At 36.0% G+C, this 26,195-nt stretch overlaps 1 protein-coding gene across 2 annotated transcripts in view; it reads right to left on the bottom strand.

The window, feature by feature from the left end:
- Positions 1-26,195, bottom strand: part of FRRS1 (ferric chelate reductase 1) — a 46,049-nt gene continuing 19,854 nt past the window's right edge. Inside the window, exons 7-16 of one of the 2 annotated variants that reach the window (XM_012748630.3) lie at positions 20,540-20,638; positions 18,721-18,868; positions 11,638-11,751; positions 10,200-10,315; positions 8,255-8,341; positions 5,035-5,132; positions 4,724-4,782; positions 3,761-3,904; positions 2,486-2,547; positions 1-2,412 (exon numbers count right to left, since the gene is read on the bottom strand). In XM_012748630.3, the coding sequence (XP_012604084.2) occupies positions 2,320-2,412; positions 2,486-2,547; positions 3,761-3,904; positions 4,724-4,782; positions 5,035-5,132; positions 8,255-8,341; positions 10,200-10,315; positions 11,638-11,751; positions 18,721-18,868; positions 20,540-20,638 (1,020 nt within the window). In that variant the 3' untranslated portion in view covers positions 1-2,319. The remainder of the gene's footprint in view (positions 2,413-2,485; positions 2,548-3,760; positions 3,905-4,723; positions 4,783-5,034; positions 5,133-8,254; positions 8,342-10,199; positions 10,316-11,637; positions 11,752-18,720; positions 18,869-20,539; positions 20,639-26,195) is intronic. The other variant, XM_075999882.1, reaches the window with a different exon arrangement.

A 26,195-nucleotide genomic window follows, 5' to 3' on the forward strand; every position in this document is an offset into this window, starting at 1 on the left:
TTAATTTGATTCATTTATTTGATAACTCATGCTATAGACTACCTTGCCCTTAAGACTGATTTCCACAGACCAGAAAATAATAAAAACAAAAATAGCCTCAGGTATGAATGCTGCCCCAACTGTAACTTTTGAGAATTTATTTCATTTTTTCCAAAAAATACTTATCTTTATTTTGCAGAGTATCCCTTCTTTAAGAAAAATCTTTATGATTTTCTCACTGTCTGGGGCAACATTGCTAAAGATAAGGCATATAGTTTAACAATCACTTCTATCAAAAGCAATAATATTTTAAAAGCTACCTAGATTGCTTATTACAGAAAGAAGAAAAACTAAAAGAAGTGAAGAACAGGCAATTGCAGTTTGTGGACACCAACCACCCATAGCAGAAGAATCATAATTTGGTGAATTTAATGAAAAGATTTGGTCTATTAAGATTAAATGACAAAGGTTTCTGTGCACAATTCTGTATGTCAGTTGAGTAAGTGTCAAAATAGTGCCAACATATGCATTGGTAAAAAAGAAAAAGTTAAAATATTTTAGCCTCAACACTGGAAATCCAGGAAGCTCACATATTTGAAAACCAAATACATCAAGGCTCATTTTTTCCTTAAAAGAATTTTTCCTTGTCAGATACAGAATATAATTTATTAGGAGAAATTTATTAACCTTTAAGCCTCTTATAACAGAAAACTGGAGGAAAATATTTATGTATATATTTAATTTTCTATACTAAATGGTTTTTTTAAAAAATAAAGACATTTAAAAGGAAAGTTTAGACTATAAATACTATGGCACCTTTAGAATATGAACATAGAAAGTTCATATCTAAGACCTAAGCTACTTATGGTAAAACTAAATAAGAAATAAAAATAAAACTTCTACATCATTTTACCCAGTAAAAAATGTAGGATACACAGCTGAGGCTATTATTTATATCATATAGAAATTAGGTTCTTGGGCCAAGCAGAAACTATAATATAATCAGAAAGAATACCTAAGGAAATCAAGTATGACTCCCTTAACATTTTTTATTTTAAAAATGTCCAGTTTTGCTTGTTTCCTTTGCCTAAGACAATTGTATTCATTTGTTACAAGGTCCGGGGAATGTAAAAGGAAATATCAAACAATTGGTACAAATAATCATGGTTAGAAAACAAGCAGAAATGAAACTAGAAAACAACAGCAATCCCTAATTTGAGTTTCTAACCCGTAACCCTGACCCAATAAAAAAATACAAAAATTTTTCAAATAAAGATTAAGAAGAGTTGGTAGAATTTAAGGGAAGCACCATCCCATGACGTTATCTAAATAGTAAAAATGAATCAGTGCAAAGGAAACAGGAGCAAAGCAGTAAATACCTCAGTATTACAGCACCACCCACTGGCTAGAAGTCCTCATAGCAAATATGAGACGGAGCCATAAAATAGAAGATAAATTAATGGAATAAGGAAAATACACTAACTATTCTGATGCATTAGAGCATCAGGAATGTCTAACAAAACAGAACCACCCATATTACTTTTACAAAAAAAGAGAACAATTGTTAGATATATTCACAAGGGTGAGTTTTATCAATTTTGAAATGCAATTCTACAAATGCTATAAGGACTTAAATTTTATGGTCAAAACAATTAACATAAAATGGCACGTTAGCTTTGTAGCTGCATATATAAAGAAGCCCTTTAATCAGAAGATACATACTTGCATTTCATTTCTAAGAAAGAAATTATGATATTTATAATACATTCAAATGTCAATAAAACCCACAATTGTGTCAGCCCCACTTCAACCTTTACCAGAGAAGTAACAAAATAAACAGAGCAAAGAACATGTACGAAACTGGACTGAAAAATCTCATTTCTATTTAAAAAGTCCAAAGATCATTCAGATAAACTAGTAAAAATAAATGTTTTCTTAAAGGTATCACAGCACCTTTGTCGTCCAAAATATGTATACTGTAATATAATCTTTTTATCCTGGTAATGTGTTTTGTTTTTCCAAATTGTTCTTGTTTATTTTCTTAAATACTAACATTCTTAAAATCTTGGCATGGAATATTGAAGAGTCTTTTCTCCTCAAGTACAACCTTCCCTTTAAGGTCCAGAATTAGCATAAGAGTCTGACATCAGCTACTCATCTCTAAGACCCTCTTAAATGTTGATCTCTAACGATTAGACTTCAGAATTCCTCTGTAGACATGGCCCTGGTCTTCCAAATTAGAAGTCACAGATATGCTCCAGGGAGTCAGCACAGGCTTCAGGTTTCTTTGGCTTGATGATAATTATCACCTGGCCCACAAAACCCAAGGTCTCTCCTTGCTCATAGATGGTTGATTGCAGATAAGAATATGATGAGAAAAGTCACATTCCCACATACATAAACTGCCAGGACTGCCTTTTTAAATGCATGACCCTGAAAGAAAAATTTGAGATATGAGAAAAAGTACCACCTGAAGGTTATGTCCATAAAGAAGAGAATGACTTACCTCTGCTTCAGCTACAGTAAATGACTCAAGGATCTGAATTCTAACATCATCCAATATTTCAACTGTCAAGAATAATAACATAAGTTTATAAGAACACTGTTCTGCAGGTAAACTAACTTTAAAAAAAAAAAACCTGATTTGCAGTGTTCATCAGTTTTCAAGGTGTAAATTCTCCCATTTCAAGCTACTAAATGCCGTAAACTTCCTAAATACTTAACACTCTCACAAATTGGGACAAGCTGGCTGTATTTGTCAAACAACTTAGATAGGCCCTCTTTTAATCAACAAACACCACCTCCAAGTCCTCACAATATAAGTTTTCTGGGTTTTTTTTAATTGACAAATTAACATTTTAGATATTTATGATGTATAACATAATGTTTTGATATTTATGTACATTGTAAAATGGCCAAATCAAGCTAATTAACATATGATAACAATCCAAGTTTTAAGAACATACGCATTTTAAACAGTAAGCCAAAATTCAGTAGTCATCAAAAGCCCTGTGTATATAACCTTCAAGAACCAAAAGTGTGGGGACAGATACTTACTACTCAGCTCCTAAAAGCCATTCAGGCTCCTAGGCTCACAACATACACACTAGACAACAAACAGCTGTTTGTTTAGAAGGCCACCCTCACTTATTTTGAGGGCTGAAAACCAGATAGGACACAGACAACAACACTTAGCTAAGTTTAAAATGTCACTATTCTCTACTAATTTCTCCACTGCTAAGGGTGGCTAGACGTATCTTGAGCTGCCTGGCTCTAAGACCAAAACAGACCTTGCCACTAGAGAGCACAATGTAAGTCCTTCCTATCTAGCTTGCTCCCTGGCTAGGGATATTTATGCACATGGCAACCTAAGTGATAGCACACAGCAAGTTTGAGAAATAGGTAAAAATTGTCCGCAGCTCTGCCCTGTGTTGTAACAACTTTGAGTCTCTTCTTCCTTCATCTCAGGGTTCCCTTAGCCCTGGGCTTTCAGAGTTCCCAATCTGTATGGGCTCCAAGGCAGACCAGTATACAAACTAAAAAAAGACTTCTTCTCTAAAACCTAGAAAAAAATACTTCCTTTATATTTTAATCACAAATTCTAATACTAAGCTATGTAAAAAACAAAAGCAGAAGATTTCTACCATCAGCTGAATAATCATAACAGAAATTTTTAATGAGCTACCATGGAATGGTCAACCATTAGTATCCAGAAACTAATTATTTTCCAACGGTTTGTATCAACATGATTCTACATAACATGCCTTTTTGAGCAGGTTACCTTTTCGAGAGAGTCGATAAGCATGTATCTCCAGAACAATCTCAGTCCCGACGTGCAAGGCTACAAATCCGATCATTGCATACGTTTTCCATGGATAAGGAAGATTCAGTCCTGGTAAATCCATTCCCAGGAATATTGCTGCCACTAATGTTAAGAGAAAAAAAACACATCTTCAAATGTAGTCCCCACCAAGGGGCATAATTATGTGCGTGCTTGCTTGTGTATTATATCAACAAAAAATTTATGAGATAAGTAAGATTAATATTTAAGACCAAATAGTTAATTTAGTCTTTTTTATTGTGAAGCTAGATAGAACAAGATGGGAAATTATAATTATGATCTACCAATTGTGAAATAAAGAGGCACCTAAACTTTCCAGAAAGCTTTAAAACTGCAAAGTAGAAAGGGAGAAAAGTTTGGAAACCATCGCAGATTATACTCCCTCTTTCACAAAGATTCCCATAGACTACAGCAATGTTAGGCTAGGAGGTGCCTACTTAGGTATTTATTACATAAGGCATCAAAATGTGTTGGATAATCATACGTGACTTTTGAAAACCACCCTGCTCTGGAAGATACAAGCCCCATGGAAAGGACCTAGAGACAGAGGGCTTGGACCCAAGAGTCCCCCCAACACAACTCACAAATGACCCTAAACTTGAGTCACTCAAATGTTTGGCCATCAGTATAGCTTACTCTGCTGGGAAAGGCAAATGCTAAACAAAAATTCTTAAAAGGAGAGTTTAAAGTCATTTTAAATACCTTAAACTTAAAACTGAAATAATGACTTAAATAGTTATGTCTAGAAATTACTTTCTGGATTTCAATGTTTAAGGCTGATTTCTCCTCAACAACCAATTACTCCAATTACTAATGCATCTAAAAATCATTTAAGCCGAATTACAACTTGCTGTATAAACAACCAGCAATTATATATGAATAAGTGGCATCAAAATTACTTACCTGCTATTATTCTAGCAGCTGTTCCTATACTCCAATGAGTCCAGTTAAACATTTGTCTTCTACCAAAATAAAGAACCAGTCAGTAGTCTTAAAAGCAATGGAACTACAATTAATTCCCAAGAGAATAAAAAGCATGCAATTTCCCTTATTGCCTGGGAATTAGATATCTGAAATACATGTTAAAGGCTTTCAAAGCAACTACAGTTTATCACTGAATTTTATAAAATGCAAAATGTTTCCGCTTGAAAAGGGATTTGCCAACTCAGGATATCCACATTAAGAAAGCATTTATATATAAAAGCTGGAAGTACCTTGGGTCATGTAAAGGTGGCCTGAAGGCTGCCAGAAGAGGCTGAAGAATTGCTAAAGTCATCACTATGCAGCCGAGATACGGGTGGTAACCTGCATGCTAAACAAAGTCATCTTGTCTTAATGGTCTCAATCTCTCTCATCAATTTAAATCCTCAAGTTAAAAATAGCACACACAGATGTATTCTTAGTATTTTTCCATGGCTTTAAACATTCAATAACGATGATGATGACAATAGACAACATTTACTGAGTATATAATTTATGCCAGGCACGTTCTTTACACACACTACTAATTCTCACTACAATGCTTGACAATTGGTTGTCAATATCCCAATTTTCCCAATCAGGAAACTGAGGCTCAGAGATATCAAGTGCTGTATCCAAGACCACAAGGTATGTAAATGGTTGCAGTAGAGTTTATGTACAGAATGCTTCTCTCCCCCATCAGGATGTTAGGTGAGTACCAACAACGCCAGCACAATCATTCGCAGCCCAGCTGGGGCTAGTTAGTATCCACATGTCAAGAGCAATCATTCCAATATATGATAATGATTTGTTTAGACCTCTGGGTTTCCCTAAGCTGTGGGATCTATATGATTCCCTGGAACCCTGGAGCTTAACAGAGTCTTAGTCACTCAATAAATGTTTGTTGATTCAGTGAATAACCTGTATAGCCACTGTATTAAAAGATTATCTCCTCTGTTCAGAATGAAGATCTAACCCAAGAAAAAACATCGACGTAGTATCTCAACAGTTCCTGCTACACTCCTCCCTTAGTGATGCAGTGTGCCTGCTCAAAAGAGCAGACAGTTGGATGAGACCACTTTGTATAATGATGTCACTTAAACACTTAAGATAAGGGCAAAGAAGATGCTCTAACCCGTGACATGTTTGGATGGAAGGATACTACAGTCTATTACATTGACCCTCATCCTCAGGTAGGCTATAAGTCTGTGACTTAGAAACGGGGACATAATGGTTTCTAAGCCATGATAGGAAGTCTTTGTAAATAGGAACCTAAGGCTGACAAAAGGGCGATAGAAAAACACTCTCAAATCAGGAACTCAGTTATACATGGATAAAATTATAACCATGACTGTGGAGTCATAACGGGCTCCTAGCTAATAAAAAAACAAAACAGCAACAACAACAAAATTCTTTCATGTGCTTAGAATGTACTGGGTACCGTCCTAAATACTTTCAGTTAACTAACTCCCAATCTTCACATAGGCCTGTGAGATAGATACCACACTATCCCCAGTTTCCAGGTGAGTAATCTGAGGACAGAGAAGTTAAGCAACTTGTCCAAGGTGTCCCAGGATTTGAATCTAAGTAGCCCAGCTGTTGAACACTGTTCTTAACCTTTATACTATCCTATTCATAAACTGCAAAGACTATAAACTACAAAATTACAAAATAAGTGTTACCCTTGCCCCAAATACCTGGGTAAAAATAAGGTTCTGATGTCTCATGTCATGTCATAAAATCTTCATAATTTCCTTTAAAATAAGGTTAACTGATGCATGAACTACCTGAAAAGTAGGAGGTTGATTATCCTTAAGATTCTTTTTTAAAAAAATAAAAAGCAGGAGGGAGGTTCCCTAGTAATATCTGTGAGCCAAGACTGATCAATCTTATTCCTTGTGGCACCAGCCCAAACTCTTAACTGTCCAATTTAGATATCAAATTCTGACTAGCTATAAAACTGGAAGAGTGTCTGGGAAGTACAGGCTCTAAACTTAGGTATGGCATTTATTCTCAATAAGCCCTGTTCGCTTATTCACTAAATATTTACTGAGTCCCTACTATGTATACTGGAAATTGTTCTGGGTACTTGGGATACACTCGTGAACATACCAATGGATATCCTAGCTCTCAAAGAGCTGACCATGCTAGTGTGGGAAGACAAAGAAAAAATACAGTAAGTAAAATACATGAAATGGCATAAGGTAAAGAATGCCATGAAAAAAAATAAGTAGGGTGTGGCCCCCTGAAAGGCTCTGATTTGAGTAAAGACTTGAAGAAGGTGAGAGAGAGAAGGAAGCATGTGCCAGGCAGAAGGAAGACTCTTTGCCAAGAAGACAAAGAAGGGGCGTGCCTGGCAGGTTTGCAGAGCAGCACAAGGCCAGTGCGGAAGGAGACGCACTAGATGGAGGTGGGGAGGAGGCCACTGAGAGAATGACTGGGAGCTCAACCATGGAGGTCACTGGAAGAACTTTGGCTTTTACTCTGAGTAAAATTAAGAGGCACAGGAATTACATGATCTGATTTACATTTTTTAAAAAATCACTCTGCTTTCTTTATTGAAAACAGATTGTATGTGAGCGAGGGCTGAAGTGGAAAGGCCAGTTAGGTGGCTACTGCAACGTCCAGGCAAAACATGATGGTGGTTCAAGCCCACGTGGTAGTGTCGGTGATGGCAGTGAGACGTGGTGGACTGTGGATGTAGAGCCAATGAAGAGCTCAACCGGATCTCCCAGTGGATCTGCCATGGGATATGCAAGAGAGCACAGTTAAGGATAATTCCAAGGTTTTGATCTAACCATGGAATTCCAACAGCTAGCGTGGGACTCACGGAAGATGGAGCAGGATGGGAAAAAAGATCAGGAATTCCATTTTGGACATGTTAAGTTTGATGTCTTAGACATGCAAGTTAGGGTCCTGGGTGCAGCTTGAGCTAGATGTGTGAGCCTCAAGCCAGGGGAGAGGTCTGGGAGAGAGACGAGCATTTAGGAATAAGCTTAAGATTCTTCATTTGTGACATGGGATTATTACCAACACCTACTTTATTTGAGATTTAAATTCAATAACACATGTAAAGCACTTAGCACAGCTGGTCACATAGCAGAAATGCAACTTATGTTAGCTTAGTGGCAATCATACTGCTAGTTAGAGAAAACCACTTACATTTGTTTATGTTCCTTAGATATCACGCTGAATTTTCACCACTCTATAGAGGGAAAAGCTCACTAAAGCTATAGTGTGCCTACAACATTTGATGCAGCCTAAAAACACATTTCATTACTAAGTAATCTGCACGTCCATCCTCACCCTAGCCCTGACTTCCACTCATGTGAGAAAGAGTCATCAGATGATTCAATAAGAAAGAGGAATACACGCAGAAATATTTTGCCCGTCATCTGAGAATAAAACAGCAATCCACTTTGACATCAAAATGGATTTTTATAAAAACATCCTGTTTAGATATCCTATACTCACCGAACTCCAGCCTCCTCTGTATATAAAAGGCATAACAAAAGCAATGCAGGTGAGGGCAGATGTAGTGAGCATGAGCAACCGATGCACCTGCAAGTTGGAATGATAAAGTGAGAAGACAGCTACATAAGAGAAAATAGTTGGAGTTACAATGGGGAAAAAAAATCATGTGATAAGATTCACTGAAGGCACACATTCATTTTTTGTTTGTTTGTTTGCTCACTTGTTTTAGCAATGGCATTTCACTATGTTGCCCAGGCTGGCCTCAAACTCCTGGGCTCAAGGTAGCTGGGACTACAGGTGCATACCATCACATCTGGCTCAACCGACATCTAATCACAGTTTGTAATCAGTTAAAAAAAAATCTTAGCATAACCCTAAACTTTAAAGAAAACCCTATTCAAAAGTGTTTGCCAAGGCTTCACCGGCACAGAGTAGCAGGACTGGATATTTCACACACACACACACACATACAGCACACTGCTTTGCCAAGCAAGCCCTTCATTTCCTTCCAAAGATACTTATTAAGCTCCACCACCAAGTACAGTGCTATACCAAGTGCAGTAAGACAGCAAGGAAATAAAAAATGCTGTCTCCTGAGGAGCTTCAGATGTAACCAAGTAGATAAGAGAAAAATATATAAAATGTATAATTCACGATACAAGTCAAGAGAATATTAAGTGTGAAAATCAGCACTGTTTATGCATTGTGCCAGGATAACTGGTGTTAACTAAAACTATCCTGGAAAAATTAGAATATATAGTTACCATATATCACCCTACATATATATGTGTGCATATATATATATATATATATATATAAAGTATAAAACTGTCATGTATGTGTGTGTGTATATGCCATCATTTTAAAGGCAGTGGAGGATTTGAATTGATAAAGAGAAAACAAAGAGTCTTCCAGTTGGGAAATCTTCCAGTCTTCCACATGAGCAGATGAGAGAGAGAGAGAGAAAGAGTGACAGAGAGAGAGAGCACAAGTGAGTCCAAGCAAGAAAGTTCACACATACAAAACCAGAGGCAAAGACAGACGGGTGCAAGGCACATAGCAGTAGGGAGAAAAATAAAACAGATTGTCCTTGTCAGACAACAGTGCGAAATGACGTCAGATAAGGTAAAACTCAAAAGCTACAAATTTATATGAAGTGTCAAAGAAACCCTCTTACAAAATCAAAACTGTTCCCATAAGTAATTCTGTTTTCTGCAAGCAGGCATGTACATTCTAACCCAATGCATACTCATTGATCTTCCACTATATGTGCAAATGTCTATACTCCATTACCCATGAAAGAGGTTTGTTTTGCTCTGTTTTGAAGGGTACTTATTGACTCTTGCTTATGTTCCTATTGGGAGACTGCCTCCCATCCCATGGGAGGGGGCAGCATGAAAGAATAACACTTTCTCCTAAAGACAAATTAAAAAAAATTTTTTAAAAAGGAAAAATATTTTCAGTTCAGTTTTTCTTCCCACTCACACAGGAAACAGATGAACCTGACTGATGAGTGAGGGATAATCCAACATTCAATGGCCCATCAAGCAGGTTCACCTCTTTCTTCTGTACCCTGTCTTCCTTGATCCATCTTTACTAAGCTCATTGGGTAAATACTCTTCCAACATCTCTCTCCATAAAGAGATGTATAACCAAGGATCATTCGGGTCGCAAAGTCTTTGTGACAAAGGGACACACCCGGCCCTGATGCAATCTCCGATTCAGCCTGACTCTTCATAAATCTGTCTGCATTCTGATCTCCATAAGCATCTTATGTCTGCTCTCAAGTGGTTAAGGAAACTAAAGGGAAAAAAGAGGATCCCAAACCTACAACTGTAATCGCAAAACGCACACACATGCATATACACTCTTCATATGTCTTCATGTTCCAATGTTCAAATAATACAAAAATTGCATTAAACTTTCTCCCCCCACCCCCACCTACCTGAAACCAAACTGCTTCACCAAGGAAGAAGGCTCTTGACCAAACAGGTTTGAAGAACCTGGCAACCAGTACACCTATGCTAACAGTCGTCATCCATGCCACAAACATCAAGGCACCTGCAGGTGAGAAACATACAGTGGTCGACATCGCAAACTAATCAAGCTGTGTTTTAAATGACCAGGCCAAATGCTCAGAAAAATACAAAAAGCCAGCAAAATACATTCAGCTGACATAAGCACAGCCTCAAAAGACCCTATACATCATAGCTTTACACCACTACTACTACTAACATTGACACTTTCATAACCCTATTACATGCTACCCTACGTGCTTTACATGTGTTTATCTAATTCATCTTTACAGCAATCCTATGATGTAGTTACAATTATTATTCCAGTTGTGCTGGAAGGGGAAACTAAAATATAGAGAAGTTAAGCAGTTTGTCCAAGGTTACAAAGTCAGAATACAAGCCCTGTCTGGCTCTAGCAACTCTACTGTTAACCATTATATTAATACAGCTTGTCTGCAATTATTTCAAAATCTTCTCACATCTCACTCCAAAAAACAGTGAAAAACAGGTGCATTATTTCTGAATCCAATTACTGCCAAACTGGAGCTACAATATGAATAGATGCAAGTTAACAACAATAAACTTATTTTCAAGCTTAACTGTGGTGATATTTACAGAAACTCTACTACAATGGATAAATCTGGAGAATATAAAGGGAATATACCAAATGGGGAAAATTCTCCCAAAACACTAATAATTTGTAATAGTATAACATACACTGCACTATTCCCCTACTTTTAAATTCTATCTTTTTAACCATAAGCCAGGCTATTTCTTAAATGGGATCAACTTTCATCTGTAGAACCAGAATATAGGAGAGCCTTGATTTTAGGCTACTGCTCTTCCATTCCTCATTTAGCTACATGATACCTAAGTATAGCAATGGGTACTTTGTATACCCTCAAATACTTGGACATTGATCAGGTCAACAATAAAACTGTATCCTTGGAACCATACTACTGTTATAAGTAAACAATCAAAGTTGTAGATCACTCTTTCTTAGTATCATTTATTCTAATAAATGGTAAAAATTAAAGTCTCATAAAAGTTAAATTAACTAACCCAGTGATACTCAACGCTGGATGCAGTTAGAAACAACTAGAATACTTTTTTAAAACCATAGATCTCTTAAAATGTTCATTGGTGATTTTAATGTGCAGAGTTAAAGCCACTGAATTAGCCCGACTCTCCATTTTTAATAAAAATTAGCAAACATTAAGATAGATGATGCTACCTGCAAATGTTAATGTTTAAACATAAAATACTTATGAAAATTTCCTAAATTATGCCCACTACCATATAGCCAGCACCAAGTCCTCAAGTAAGTTTATACCACATGGTAGTAATAGTACTACGCACGTAACTTACCATGAGCCTTCAGAAGGAGCGGAGAATGGGATCCTCCTACGTTCTTTGGATGGTCTGTCACATCATGTTTTTCGTATGTAATCAAAGGTTGCTGAGAGTGCTTGTAAATTCGACCTAAAATGATTTTTTAAAAATTTTTTTAAAAAATCACAAAGAAGAATTACTTCCTCAGGGAAAAAAAAGGAATTGAGAGATGAACACGGCATGGAAATAAAATTTCTTAAGGTAATAAAAAATAATTAAATATCAACAGAGATGTCATTCATAGCTAAAGTAACATAAAGTTATATCCAAGGGCACATCGCCTTCTTGAAAAAAGTTAAAGAAATAATGTAGTCAGCCAAGAGATGAATCAAAAAAGGATTAGAAATGGAGAATTTATGGTAAGAGAACTGGTGGTACGCAAAAGATGAGTTAAACAATAAGTCAAAATAATTACTGTTAATATGGTCACAATATTAAAAATGTCAAATATAACCCTTGAAAGAGAATACATATTTTCAAAAATCTACAGGCTATTAACCACCACCTGCATCTAAAATCCTAGAATAAACTAACTGAAACTGGGGGAAAAGGGTGAATAGAGGACAGAAAAAAGCATTTTGATGATAATGGCATTTGACACATGATCAATTCAGATTGCATTTGACTAACAAATGAAAACTCCAAATAATAGTGACATAAACAAATTAAGTATATATGATTATTTTATTACTTATTATTGCTATTTATTCTATATAAAATCAAATCTGTGAATGTATAGAATTATTCCAAGTGTGCATGTATTTGTGTATATGTTCATTCTAGGAATTTATCCTACCAAAAATATGTACAGGAATGTTTACAGCAACTTTTTTTTATGGTGGCCAAAAAAAAAAAAAAATTGTAGAATGAGTAAATAAATTATGGAACATACATCTTTTTAGAGCACTATGCTAGTTTTAAAAATAATTAAAACATTTCATATAACACAAATGAACCTTTGTCTCAAACACAGGACAAATATTAGACCACAATAATTTCGAAAAGAAAATAACTACACAGTAAACAGATTATATTATCTGTCCAAAATGTAAAAAAACTAAAAAATGAAAAAAAGCTAGGGGGAAAATAGTACAACTAGATTCTTATAAACTACTATTTTTAATAACCCTTGGGTTAAATAGGAAATCAAAACTAAAAGCACAAGTCTTCTCCAAGATGTGTAACAATGAAGACACTTGGTATCAAAACACGTGTGATGTTGTATTTACTTATTCCCTATGACTGACAACAGGATGATCTACTGTATTATTTTTTCCTATGTAGTGTGTATGAAATGGAATCACTATGTAATTTTATATTGGTTTTTACTAATCAGTCATGAGATTGACCAGTTTTCATATGTGATCTCTCAACTCCTACAAAATAGTTTTCAGTAACTGTCTTATTTTTATATCATTTGTTTATTGCTTTCTCATGATTTCTTTTATATCTGGATATTTATGTGCAGATTTGTTCTGCACATAAATACTTAACTCATTAGATTAAATACCAAGAGGTCCTATTGCTGGATTATATTGTAAGAGAATGTTTGGTTTGTAAAAGATTGTCATCCGTCTTCCAAAGTGGCTGTACCAATTTGAATTCCTACGGAAAATGAAAGTTCTTTTGCTGTGCAAAAAAATTTTTTAAAAATAAATACCCACACATGATGCAATCAAGGTACTATTCAAAAGAACTTTTTATCAACTTAAAAGCATTTTCTTAAAAAAAAAAAAAGAAAAGAAAAGAAAAAGACAAAGTATTGAAATAAACATTTCATTCAAGGTGCATTTAAAATAACAAAATGTACCTCTGGAAACCAAAAAAGAAGACTGATTAAAATTAAAGGTAGAACATAACAAACTAGTAAGCCTAAAAATCAGGAAAATCCATCCTGTAAAAAGCTAATAAAATCAATTGAGTTTTTGGCAACTCTGACCACACCATAAAAGGAAGCATAACAAACAGTGTTAGAAATTAAAAGGGCAACATAGCTGCTGATATAGAAGACATTCTTATAATTATATAAAAATGCTATATACAACTTTAAATCAGCCAAAAAAAATCTCAAAATCTAAATGAAATGGATGAATTTCTGAGAAAATATAGAATTACAAAAACTGACCAAAGAATAAGTAATAACCAAGGTGAGTAATAATAATAGAAGAATTTTTTAATTCGTTAAATATTTCCATCCGACATTCAGACTGTTATGTAGGCGAGTTCTACTGTGCTATTTAAAGAAATGTTTTAAGTTTAAACATTCTTTTTTTGTTTAAGCTCTTCTAGATTTCATTCTATAAGATTAGCATGATACAGAAACCAAAACTAGTCATGTGTGCGTTCACGCAAGCGCCCACCCACATGCACAATCCATAACCAGAGACCAAAATCACCTATGAATATAGATGTAAAAAGCTTAAAGAAAGTATTAGCCAATCAAATCAGTTGTGTATTAAAAGCATAATAAAACATGACCAAGTAAGGTTTATCCCAGAAATGTGAGGATCATTCACCATTCATAAATCTATAAAAATAATAATATCACCTCAATAGCTGTCCAAAAAATATTTGATGAAATTTAGCACACACTCATGATATAAATTCTTAGTAAAAGTAGGAACAGAAAAGCATTTCCTCAACACAATAAAGGACATCCACCAGAAAAATACCACGAACAAGACTCTGAACACTGAATACCAGAAGCATTCACATCAAAATCAGGAACAGAACAAGAACTAAGCATGAAGTGAAGTCCATTATCATTTTAGAGTTCCATTGCATGGTTCCATTATAATTCTGCAGTGCTACTCTAAGAGGGTTCATGCTTAGTACAAGACTCCACAGTATTATGTGACCTACAGTATTCCTAAATTGTTTAAATAAGAAGTCATGTGATAACAGGGTCTCCTGCCACCTCACTGCTGCCATTCTATATTGTTCTGTAAGAACTAGACAATGCAGTGAGACAAAAAAGAAAATGAGGGCTATAAACCTGTCATTGTTTGCACAGGATATGACACTTATCTAGAAAAATCCAAGATAACCAACTGGAAAACTAAGTGGCTAAATTCAAGATAAATATTCAAAAATCAATAATTTTCCTATATATCAACACATTTAGCAAATGTATGAAAAACAATCCCATTCACAATTATTTGTTTTAGGAAACTATTAAACCTAGGAACAAAGTAACAAAAAAATATATAAGCCCTATAATGAAGATACAAAGAAAATCATAAAATTTCATGGAAAGACACACATATGCAAGACCTGAATAAATGGAATATCTCAATATGTTCCTGCATAGAAAGACTCGTTATTGCTAAGAGTTATTATTCCCCAAATTAATCTAAAATGTCACTGCAATTTCAATGCCAGTCCCAATAGGATTAAGAGAATTTGACAAATCATATCTAAAGTTCATCTAGAAAAAGAGATACACACAGAGGCAAAAAGTCTTGAAAAAGAAGGCCAGAAGGGGAATCTTGTTCTATGAACATTTACAATCTATTATAAAGCCACAATAATTCCAACTAGTACAGGAATAGATAAATAGATTAATAGAAGAATGGACAAAATTACAAATAGTTCAATTTATTGATAGGTTTTAGTATATATTGAAACAATGGAAGAAAAAATAGACTATTCAAAAAATTATGTTAGGACTCCTGGTTATTCTTCATTCAGCAAATACTATTACACCATGGCTTGTTATAAGGCAGAAAACAAGAAGAATTTTACACAATGAATGCCAAGAGAAAAGAGTATCAAGAAGAAAGAAATGATAACTGTCAGGAGCTACAAAAGTGTCAAAAAGAACACGATCAAGAAAACTACCAAAAATGACAAGTAATGCACTGAAGAAGCTAAAAATCCTGTATTAGTTGAGTGGCAGTGATGAAAAAGAGACCACAGTCCCAATGAGCCTGAGAGACAAGTTGGAAGAAAAGTGTTTTTAAACTCTAAATCACCATAGAGCTGTGAACTAAGCATGAACTTAACCTTCATGAAAGCAGAAGTCCATTATCATTTTAGAGTTCAATTGCATGGTTCTGTTATAATTTTGCAGTGCTACTCTAAGGGAGTTCATGCTTAGTACAAGACTCCACAGTATTATGCAACCTAGAGTATTCCTAAATTGTTTAAATAACAGGTCATGTGATAACAGGGTCTCTACATCATTAATTATTGAAATTGGTAGGTTTCCTAATTATGAATTACTTCTTTACCCAAGTGACGTCTATCTTTCAGTTTAAAACTCTCAGCATTTTACATTTGCTTATCCCAAAACAGGATACTGTCAGCATTGTAGGGAAAACAGCAGTTAGAAAAATGTTTTAAATGGATGGATCATTATGAGATTTTACTGAAATGGGGCACATTTTACATTTATATGGATTGCAGAGATATGATTACTTTGAAAATTGGCTTAAAGCTTACAAAATCGCACTGTTTTTAAGCAGAGTTCAACTTACAAATGGTCCACATACATACGACTAAGTAATAGAAAAGACAATGATTTATGTGGTTACTGTCCTTTGTTCCCTAGTACAACAGAAATGGAAAATGAATTTCCTGGAGTAACAATCTCCAGGCTTGTTTTTGGGGGTGTTTTGTTTTGTCTGCATTGTACTCCACCAGTTAAAAAAAATGAGCATGAGCCCTTAATGTATATTTGTAATAAACATATTCATGTATTATTGTTTTAATATATTATATAAACTACAAAATATATTAAAACAGAAAATTTTTAAATGAGATAAAAATAAATCTAAAAAAAATAAGTTCTAGCATTGTTTGCTGTAGTTCCTGAACTAGCTTGCAGTATGTTCACCTAAGTTGGGAAAATCCCATCCTAGAGCAGTAAGTTACAAACTACAGCACACTTATAATCATCACCTGGGATGCTTGTTAAAATGCCAGTTCCAGGCACCAATGACAGATTCAGTGGGTCTGAGGTGGAGCTCTGCATTGCTATCAGTCACTCCTGGTGGTTCTGAAGCAGGTTGTTTAAGCCCCCCACTTTGAGAAACACCACAAGAGACAAGGCAGAGATTCTCTTGCCCATGCAGCAATACCAGCAGGCAAGGGAAACAGAACAATGCTCTGTTCTTTACACATTTCATCTATTAACTAGGTTTTACTGAAGGAGTGTTAGAACTACCACTTAAAACATTGTTTCTATTGGAAAATATGTGCTGATTTCTATAATGCTAACCCATGAAGACAGGTTTGGCATTGCCATATACACATACACACACACACATACTTTGTTATACAACAGAATTTCTCCATTTCAATAAAATGGCTGGCACGGCACACTAAGTAGTTCATGCCTGTAATCCCAGCACTTTGGGAGGTTGAGGCAGGAGGATCACTTGAGGCCAGGAGTTCAAAACCAGCCTAAACAACATAGTGAGACCTCATCTCTACAAAAACATATATTAAAAATTAGCCAGGCACGATACCATAGCATGCATCTGTAGTTCTAGCTATTCTGGAGGCTGAGATGGGAGGATTGCTTGAGCCTAGGAGTTTGAGGTTGCAGTGAGTTATGATTGCACCACTACATCACTCTAGCCCAGGTGACAGAATGAGAATCTGTCTCAAAAAGGGGGAGGGGGGTTGAAATACATAATTTCAGCAAGCATATCACCTATAACTAAATCTTCAAATGTTGCTAAAATTTCTCTAACACCAAGTATATATTTTATCCTGCTTCAAAACATTTGGGGGCTCCACTTTACCAATAATAGAAAATTTAAATCACATGATAGAATATTCTAGGCTTCTCACAGTTTTACCTGCACCACATTTCCTGCTCTTCTTTTTCCTTTATCCCACCCCTGACTCTCGATTCTATATGCCCACCTTCTCGCCACTTTCAAAGTAGGCTATATTCTCAAAGTTTTAGGCCAATGTTATCCCCTAAGAGAAGAGTCACTAAATACTATATTGGGTTTTCTTGCAGCACCTCAAAACATCATTAGCCAAGACCTTAAACAAAATCGAATTATTCCTATTAATATGTGTTACAGTATCTACTAGGGTAGTCTTCTCAAGGATAAACTAAACATTCAACACAGAACTATTAACACCTTAGGCTGTACCTGGCATCAGATTCACTTAGAAGGATGTAGGACATGAAATACACCACACCAGCAGGGCAGTGTGAGGCATCTCCCCTCAATGGGAAGTCATGCAGCAGTTCACTCCACTGTCCAGGAGCTATTCTCTCTATCTCCTCCTCACCTCCCTGCAAGAAACTCAGGTCTAAGGAAATGAGCTTCATACTGGGCAGGTTTTCTTACAAGAGCACTATCTCTTTTTTTTTTTTTTTTTTTTTGAGACAGAGTCTCGCTTTCTTGCCTAGGCTAGAGTGAGTGCCGTGGTCAGCCTAGCTCACAGCAACCTCAAACTCCTGGGCTCAAGCGATCCTCCTGCCCCAGCCTCCCGAGTAGCTGGGACTACAGGCACGAGCCACCATGCCCGGCTGACTTTTATATTATATATATTAGTTGGCCAATTAATTTCTTTCTATTTTTATGGTAGAGACGGGGTCTCGCTCAGGCTGGTTTTGAACTCCTGACCTTGAGCAATCCGCCCACCTGGGACTCCCAGAGTGCTAGGATTACAGGCGTGAGCCACCGCGCCCAGCAAGAGCACTATCTCTTGCAATAAGCCCAAAGGCGCTATTTCTACAGTCCCCGCAATGCTAATGTTACTACATTCAGGGAAGCCCAAAGATATGGCTTCTTGCAAGGTATTTATGGTTCTTCAGGTCAAATGCATTTTACCAACCAGAGGCCATTTTAATCATAGGCAATGCTGCTTTATAACACAGTTGACACTCTACCTTTTCTAGTTTCCAGAGAAACACAGCTAGAAGAGCAGGTTAACTAAAAGTCAAATTTTTAGGCAAAATAGAAAAGGGTTATAACTTCTTATCCATAAAGTGTGTTCCTTATTACAGTAGTCTCTCCAAAAGAGGAAGGGAAAGGGAGGAAGGAAGAGAAACAAAAAGCTTGAAAAGACAGTTTTTATTAATATTCTTACCATCAATAGCTGCACCATCTGCTAGAAATATGTAGTAGCTTGTGTTTAGATCAAATCTATTCTTAGCCCCAGGAAGGGTAATGTTTCTTCTGAAGGAACACTGCATAATACCATCCGCCAACCTCCAAGCCATATCTTCAAGAGTATCCTACAAACATACACAATAAGTCTTCTTAGCACTTCCCAGATATTTGCTAAAAATAAGATATGATCAAAATCCTGCCCTGTTCAATTTCCTTTTTCTAAGACCTTATGTGTATGCTTTGTCTGCAGTATCATTGTTTTTCCACTTCCTCTTTGAAGAGTACAAGAAACATTTTCTCCCAGTTTATTTGTCTTTATCCCATTTGGCAAAAATATTATTTTTACTTTGAGCCAGAACCCTACAATTCCTCAACCGGGGTTGGAAATTTTAGCAGATGAACTAACTCCATTTGGCCACTAGCATACAATCAAAAACACTGAAGAAACCATTAGTAATACCCGAGTGGCCAAAATGCAACATGTAACTGGGGAGAAGTTCCAAGCCAGCTGTGAGAGGCAACCCCATGGGAAAGCTCTGGATAGTTATGTCATTAAGTGATAGCTACTGTTCAGTCAGAGCTCATTTGCTATGTCATTAAGTGATAGCTACAGCTCCTTCAGAGCTCATTGCTTGTCAACTGCCCTGTGAAAAAGACACTCCTTTACCTGAAATAGCCCACCTTTGACACAGATGCCAACAAAGGGCACTTAAGACAACTGGTGGGCACCAGTTTTAACCAAATGTGCTCCTCCTTCTCACTAGTCAAGAAACTCTGTCACGGCCAGGCGCGGTGGCTCACGCCTGTAATCCTAGCACTCTGGGAGACCGAGGCGGGCGGATTGCTCAAGGTCAGGAGTTTGAAACCAGCCTGAGCAAGAGCGAGACCCCGTCTCTACTAAAAATAGAAAGAGATTAATTGGCCAACTAATATATATAGAAAAAATTAGCCAGGCATGGTGGCGCATGCCTGTAGTCCCAGCTACTCGGGAAGCTGAGGCAGGAGGATTGCTTGAGCCGAGGAGTTTGAGGTTGCTGTGAGCTAGGCTGACGCCACGGCACTCGCTCTAGCCTGGGCAACAAAGCAAGACTCTGTCTCAAAAAAAAAAAAGAAACTCTGTCACTAACATAAGTCTCTTCTTGAAAACTTGTCTGGGGCTGGGCATGATGGCTTATGCCTGTAAACCCAGCACTTTGGGAGGCAGGGCCAGAAGCATCACTTGAGGCTAGGAGTTCAAAACCAGCTTGACAACATAGCGAGACCCTGTCTCTACAAAGAACAAAAAAATTAGCTTAGCAGGCACGTGCCTGTACTCCTAGCTCAGGAGATTGAGGCAGGAGGATAACTTGAGCCTGGGAGTTTGAAGTTGCAATGAGCAATGATGACACCACTGCACCCCAGCCTGGGCAACAGAGCAAGACTCTGTCTCAAAAAAAAAAAAGAAAAAGAAAAAGAAAAGAAAAGAAAGAAAACCTGTCTGTAAGCTTGTGAAAAGGGGTTAATGCTCTATCTTAACAAACCATAAAATACTTTTTTGTAAGAAGCAACAAAAAGGATTTAAGTAACACAAGCAAGAATTCACCTTTCCCTACAAGAGAAATTTGTCTTGTGCTATCTAAAGTACAGAAAAGTTTCTCAGAAATCATTGTGAAAGGAACCCTGCTGCCAGGCACCTGCTCAAGCCAGGCTGTGACTGCAGGGATTGGAGACTATCTTGCAGCAAGCTGTGCCAGTGATAGCCACATAGCCGGAAAGTGGACCAGCCATGTGGAGTTTCCCAGAATTTTCACACCCACCGTGGAGTCCATCACAGGGTGACTTCGCCCTGTCAAACGAGAAGGCTGCATGTGCACTGTCTGATCTTCACGAATACACAGATAAGCATCATCATCACCCTGAAAAACAATTGCAAATGAAAAAAGTTTAAAGGACTTTCAGCATTTTGGTTTAAAAAAGAAAAGTCCCTAAGGAAATCAAGTATTATTTGATGCTTTTAAAACATAACTTACTGACTCAATCTTGAATGATATTATGAATTCTAGAGAATTGGCTGTCCAATTTATTAATTAAAAATAATTCTGTTATAATATGAAAGCACTAAAATTTCAGTGTAAAATAATAGATAAAGATAGACATATAACATGTTCATATGTCCATAAGTCAATCACCAGTTGAATACCACTTTAATGCTTTTGTATATATCTATCTAAATCTATTTGTATTCATATCTATTTTCTCCTTCCCAAATGGGAAAATATATATATAGCTTTGTTACCTTTTTCTACTATTTATCACAAATGTTGTTCCACATATTTATTTGTGAATAAATATCTATGTCCTATATGTTTTAACGATTGTGGATACACTGCATTATATCAGATATTTTTAGTAGCTCTTAAGATGGAAGATGCTGTAATCAAATATTGCCACATATTGAACACACTTAATAGATCTAATGTTACATAATTGAAACAAAAATATCTGAGCTCAAGGGGGAGTTTTTTGTCTGTCTACTTCTTACCTATGCTTTAGTCTCCAATATTCCTTGACTCTGAAAGCTAAATCTTATTCTTTAAAGTGACTAGGAGAGGGCAGACTGTAACTTCAAAATATGTTTAAACAGGGCCAGGCATGGTGGCTCATGCCTGTAATCCCAGTATTCTGGGAGGCCAAGGCGGATGGATCGCTCAAAGTCAGGAGTTCAAATCAAGCCTGAGCAAGAGCGAGACCCTATCTCTACTAAAAATAGAAGTAAATTAATTGGTCAACTAAAAATATATAGAAAAAATTAGCTGGGCGTGTTGGCACATGCCTGTAGTCCCAGCTACTTGGGATGCTGAGGCAGAAGGACTGCTTGAGCCCAAGAGTTTGAGGTTGCTGTGAGCTAGGCTGACACCACAGCACTCTAGCCTGGGCAACAGAGTGAGACTCTGTCTCAAAAAAAAACATTTAAACAGTGGACCAATGAGTAATCTTAATTTTAAGTAATTGTCTATAACTTGGTATTTCACTTATTTTCTCCACAAACTATTTAACCAGGTTCTTTATGTGTGTTAATCACTAAATTCTCTAAAATCCAAGACTACCTAGTTATAATAAATTTTGCTATAAATTCCAATATTAAATTCTGATATATTTCTATACTTTCAGATTCAAATTTATTTTAAAATGTTCTACTTTTGAAAACTGTCAAGGACATACTCCTAGCAAAGCAATTATTCACTATTATACATTTTATAGTCAAATCAGAATTAGCTCAGATAAGAAATTTGGAGTAGTCATAACTTAAACCAAGAGTTGACAGACCATGGCTTGCAAACCAGATTCAACCTGTAGCTACAACTCATGGGCTAAGAATAGTTGCTACATCCTTAAATGGCTAAAAAAAAATTAAAAGAAGAAGACTATTTTATAACAAATAAAAATATACCAAAGTCAAACTCAGTGTCCATAAATAATGTTTTATTGGAACACAGCCACACCCATTCATTTATGTATTATCTATGGCTGCTTTTGTACTACAACTGAGTTGGGTAGTTGCAACAGAGACTATATGGCCCACAGACACTAAAACAGTTACAATCTTGTCCTTTACAGAAAAAAGTTTGTTGAACCCCAATTTAAATAATGCATATATTCTAGAATGTCCATCATCGGTGAAGCATAGGAATTCTTTTGTTATTTAAAAAAAATTGATACAACAAAATGGCTGATTTTGAGACAAACTGATAAGAAGAAGTAAACTAAAATACTAAATCAATAAAGGCAGATTGTCCAAATATTGGGGAAGATGATGAGGCTAAAGAACAGAAAACTCTCAGTTCTTACTATTTTAAATGAAGGGTAAGAGAAGGTTCTAGCACAACCTTATGCTCCAGGCAGTTCTAGAACCCCTCATTTGGAGCATGAAAGCATACAACATAAGAAGTTCCACCAAATCTCTGGGTTCTACTGAAGCTCTCTCCCAAGTTTGCCCCTCTCGATTTAAGCATTTGGAATGCACTCTGTGAGAAAACATTGTGTTGGATACTGTGGAAAAAATAAAGATGACTAGAATATGGTTCTTACAATCAAAGCCTATGGTTGTTTTGTTTTGTTTTGTTTTGTTTTGTTTTGTTTTGAGACAGAGTCTCGCTTTGTTGCCTAGGCTAGAGTGAGTGCCGTGGCATCACCCTAGCTCACAGCAACCTCTCCTGGGCTCAAGCAATCCTACTGCCTCAGCCTCCTGAATAGCTGGGACTACAGGCATGCGCCACCATGCCTGGCTAATTTTTTCTATATCTATTAGTTGGCCAATTAATTTTCTTTCTATTTATAGTAGAGACGAGATCTTGCTCTTGCTCAGGCTGGTTTCGAACTCCTGACCTCAAGCAATCCGCCCGCCTCGGCTTCCCAAGTGCTAGGATTACGGGCATGAGCCACCGTGCCCAGCCCAAAGCCTATGTTTTAATGGAGGAGAGAGACAGGTACAGTAGTACATTAAATATGATAAAATAGAGATTCAGGCAAAGTGTTAAGAAAAGACAAATTATGTATGGCCAGAGAATTGGAAAAGGCTTATCAGAAAAAATGGTAATTAATTAGAATTTAGAGAATAAAATATATTTATATAAGGATAAGGTAGAGCTAAGATTAAAGGTTTTCTAAGCTGAGGAATTTCTTCAATCAAAGATATACAAATATAAAGATACATGAAAATTTTAGGAAACAAGTAATTTTGTTAGCTAAAATATATAAAGAGGAAAGAAAGAGTTTGAAGGCTGGAAATTCCAACAAATATTCTCAAGACTTTGAAGAATATTGAAACAAATGCTAAAGAAAAAGAACAATTTTTCTATAGTTACCAAAGGTTCACCAAAAGTTTGGGGAGATATTTTTGAGACCATCTCAATTGTGACTTGGGAAGAGAATTCCAATGGCTGTGTGAAAGGATAAAATGGAAGGGAAAATCATGGACACAGGAAGACTGTGGAAGGGTTACTGCAGCAGTCCAGGAAGGAGACAATAAAAATGAGAAGGAAAGAGGTATGTTAGAAAGATAGAATCAAAATTTCCTGGGAAATCAGCAGCAATGAACATGCATTAGCACGCAAATCTTGATTTCTAAATACAATTGCTACTAAAGGGAAGCAAAGCTCCTTTGAGAAGTGATGAAATGCATAAAAGTATGTGTGGAGAATATCTTATTATGATATTGAAATAAAGACATGCTCAAAAACTGATGGAGACACATCAAAAGGGCACAGAAACCAGCTCAAAAGGGCTCCCATGGCCACATTTGGGTCAACATGACCATCCAAAAGAAGAATGGTAGTAATAAACTACAATACAATGGTCAAAAGGAATCCATTAGCCCATAGTGTTACTCAGAAAGGGAAGGGAAAGTGCAGAGAAAAGAAACCTTTTTCTTTTCAGAAGAATGTCAGCTAATAAGTTAGAGAATCACCACTTTACAACCACAAAGGTAACAACTGATTCAGAGAAGGAACATCAATAAATACTAAAACCATTTGGTAACAGGTTATTGGGGAACATAATATTAACACAGACTCAAAGGATCATCCCACATATTACTTATTAATTACAAAAAGAAAATGTACCTTCACAATGGGAAAACCTAACAGACACCAGTGATCACACATAGCATCATCGATAACAGAACAATTTGACACTGTGCAACTTTTATATGATGCACTGATGTGGAAACAACATATCTTTGTAGTATTTGTGCCAAAAATCTTAACATAAATCTATTGTATAAATTATAGAACATTCTACAAAATAAGTGACCTGAAAAAAAAAAAATCAAGAAAAAAGGTAGAGGTAATTGTTCTAAAGTAAAGGAAATCAAAGAGATATAACAACTAAACTCATTGAGTGATAACTGATGGAATCTTGGATAGAAATTTTAAAATGAAACACTTACAAAAGACTTTATTAGGATAACTGGGGAAATTGGAATATAGACTATATATTCCATAAAATTATCCTATCATTGTTAAATTTTCTCAATGTGATTAAGATGTTGTGGTAATTGTAGAAGAATGTCCTTGTTCTTAGGAGACACATTTTAAAAACTTCAGAGATGAAATGTCATGAGATATATACAACTTATTTTCAAATAATTCAGAAAAAAAGGTGTATTTTTATACATCACATAAGTCAATTGAGATAGATAGGTAGATAGAGACAGAAAGCTAAAGGGGCAAATCTTGGTGAGGCCACTCTGGATGTTCATTCTTTCAACTTTTATGTAGGTTTTAAACTTTTCAAAACAAAAAGCTGGAGATAGAAGGGAGAAGGACGTGATAGATGAACGAAAGAGATGTACTAAGTCACAATCAAAATATCTCTGACTATCAAGGATAGTAGCAGCAATGAGATATTCTATAAATGGCCTAGGACAATACCTGACAAGAAGCAAGCAATCAATAATGGCAGCTGCTTGTTGATCACCAAGAAAGGGGAACACAAAGAGACATTAAAATGGAAGATTATAAGTTCAGTTTTATAGATGTTGGTTTGCATTGTCCAGGAATACTCAACTGGACGAGACCAGCCGGCAGCTAGAAATCACAATCTAGAGAGTTCGGGCACTGAGAGATCATGTATGGAACAAGATGATAAAGGACAGGGGATGGAGAAGAATGGAAGCTAATAATGTCTGTACTTGAAAGACTTTATATTGTTTTAAAAAATACCTCAAATAGGGAAGACGCATGTACAATAAGTCCTCACTTAAAGTCATCAATAGGTTCTTTCTTAGAAACTGTGACTTTAAGCGGAACAACGTTTAACAAAACAAAAATTTTTTTTCCTCATCAATATTATAACAAAATGATGTTGAGGGAAATTATATTATTTGAGGACCTGCTGTACATCATTGCACTTACAGTCACAGTTTCCAAGAACCCATCAATGACATTAAGTGAAGATTCACTGTACTCAGAAATTCAGTTAAAATTCAGACATTAGTGAGTCATTTTTAGCAAAAATATAAGAAATTATACATTTCAATTTTAGTGATGAGGCCTAGTGCCAAAACAATTGCTATAATTAATTTACAAGCCAAATTGAAAAAAGGGTATAATTTAGGTTATCTAATCAGTATTCACAACATCAGATACCTTCAGTATTTAAATTTACATTATACACTCAAAAGAGACAGCAGGCCATAAAAATATCCTAAAAATTTAAAAATAACAACCGAAATAGAAATACCCACTTTAAAAATATGTTTTGAGGATGATTCATTTCCCCCAATTTAGGCAAACAGGTGTACAGATGATTTTAATCATTAAATAAGATTGCTCTGAAAATCAACTGCACCTGCATAATTAAGTTTTTTTATAAACATTTTTGATGAGTACTATACCAGAAAACAGACAAGATTTCTAAGTAAGATAAATATATCGTGAATTAGAGATAAATGCTTTTGTGCCATCAGTGCCT

The sequence above is a fragment of the Microcebus murinus genome, chromosome 2 (genome assembly GCF_040939455.1).
Source record: "Microcebus murinus isolate Inina chromosome 2, M.murinus_Inina_mat1.0, whole genome shotgun sequence".
NCBI classification, from domain to species: domain Eukaryota; kingdom Metazoa; phylum Chordata; class Mammalia; order Primates; family Cheirogaleidae; genus Microcebus; species Microcebus murinus.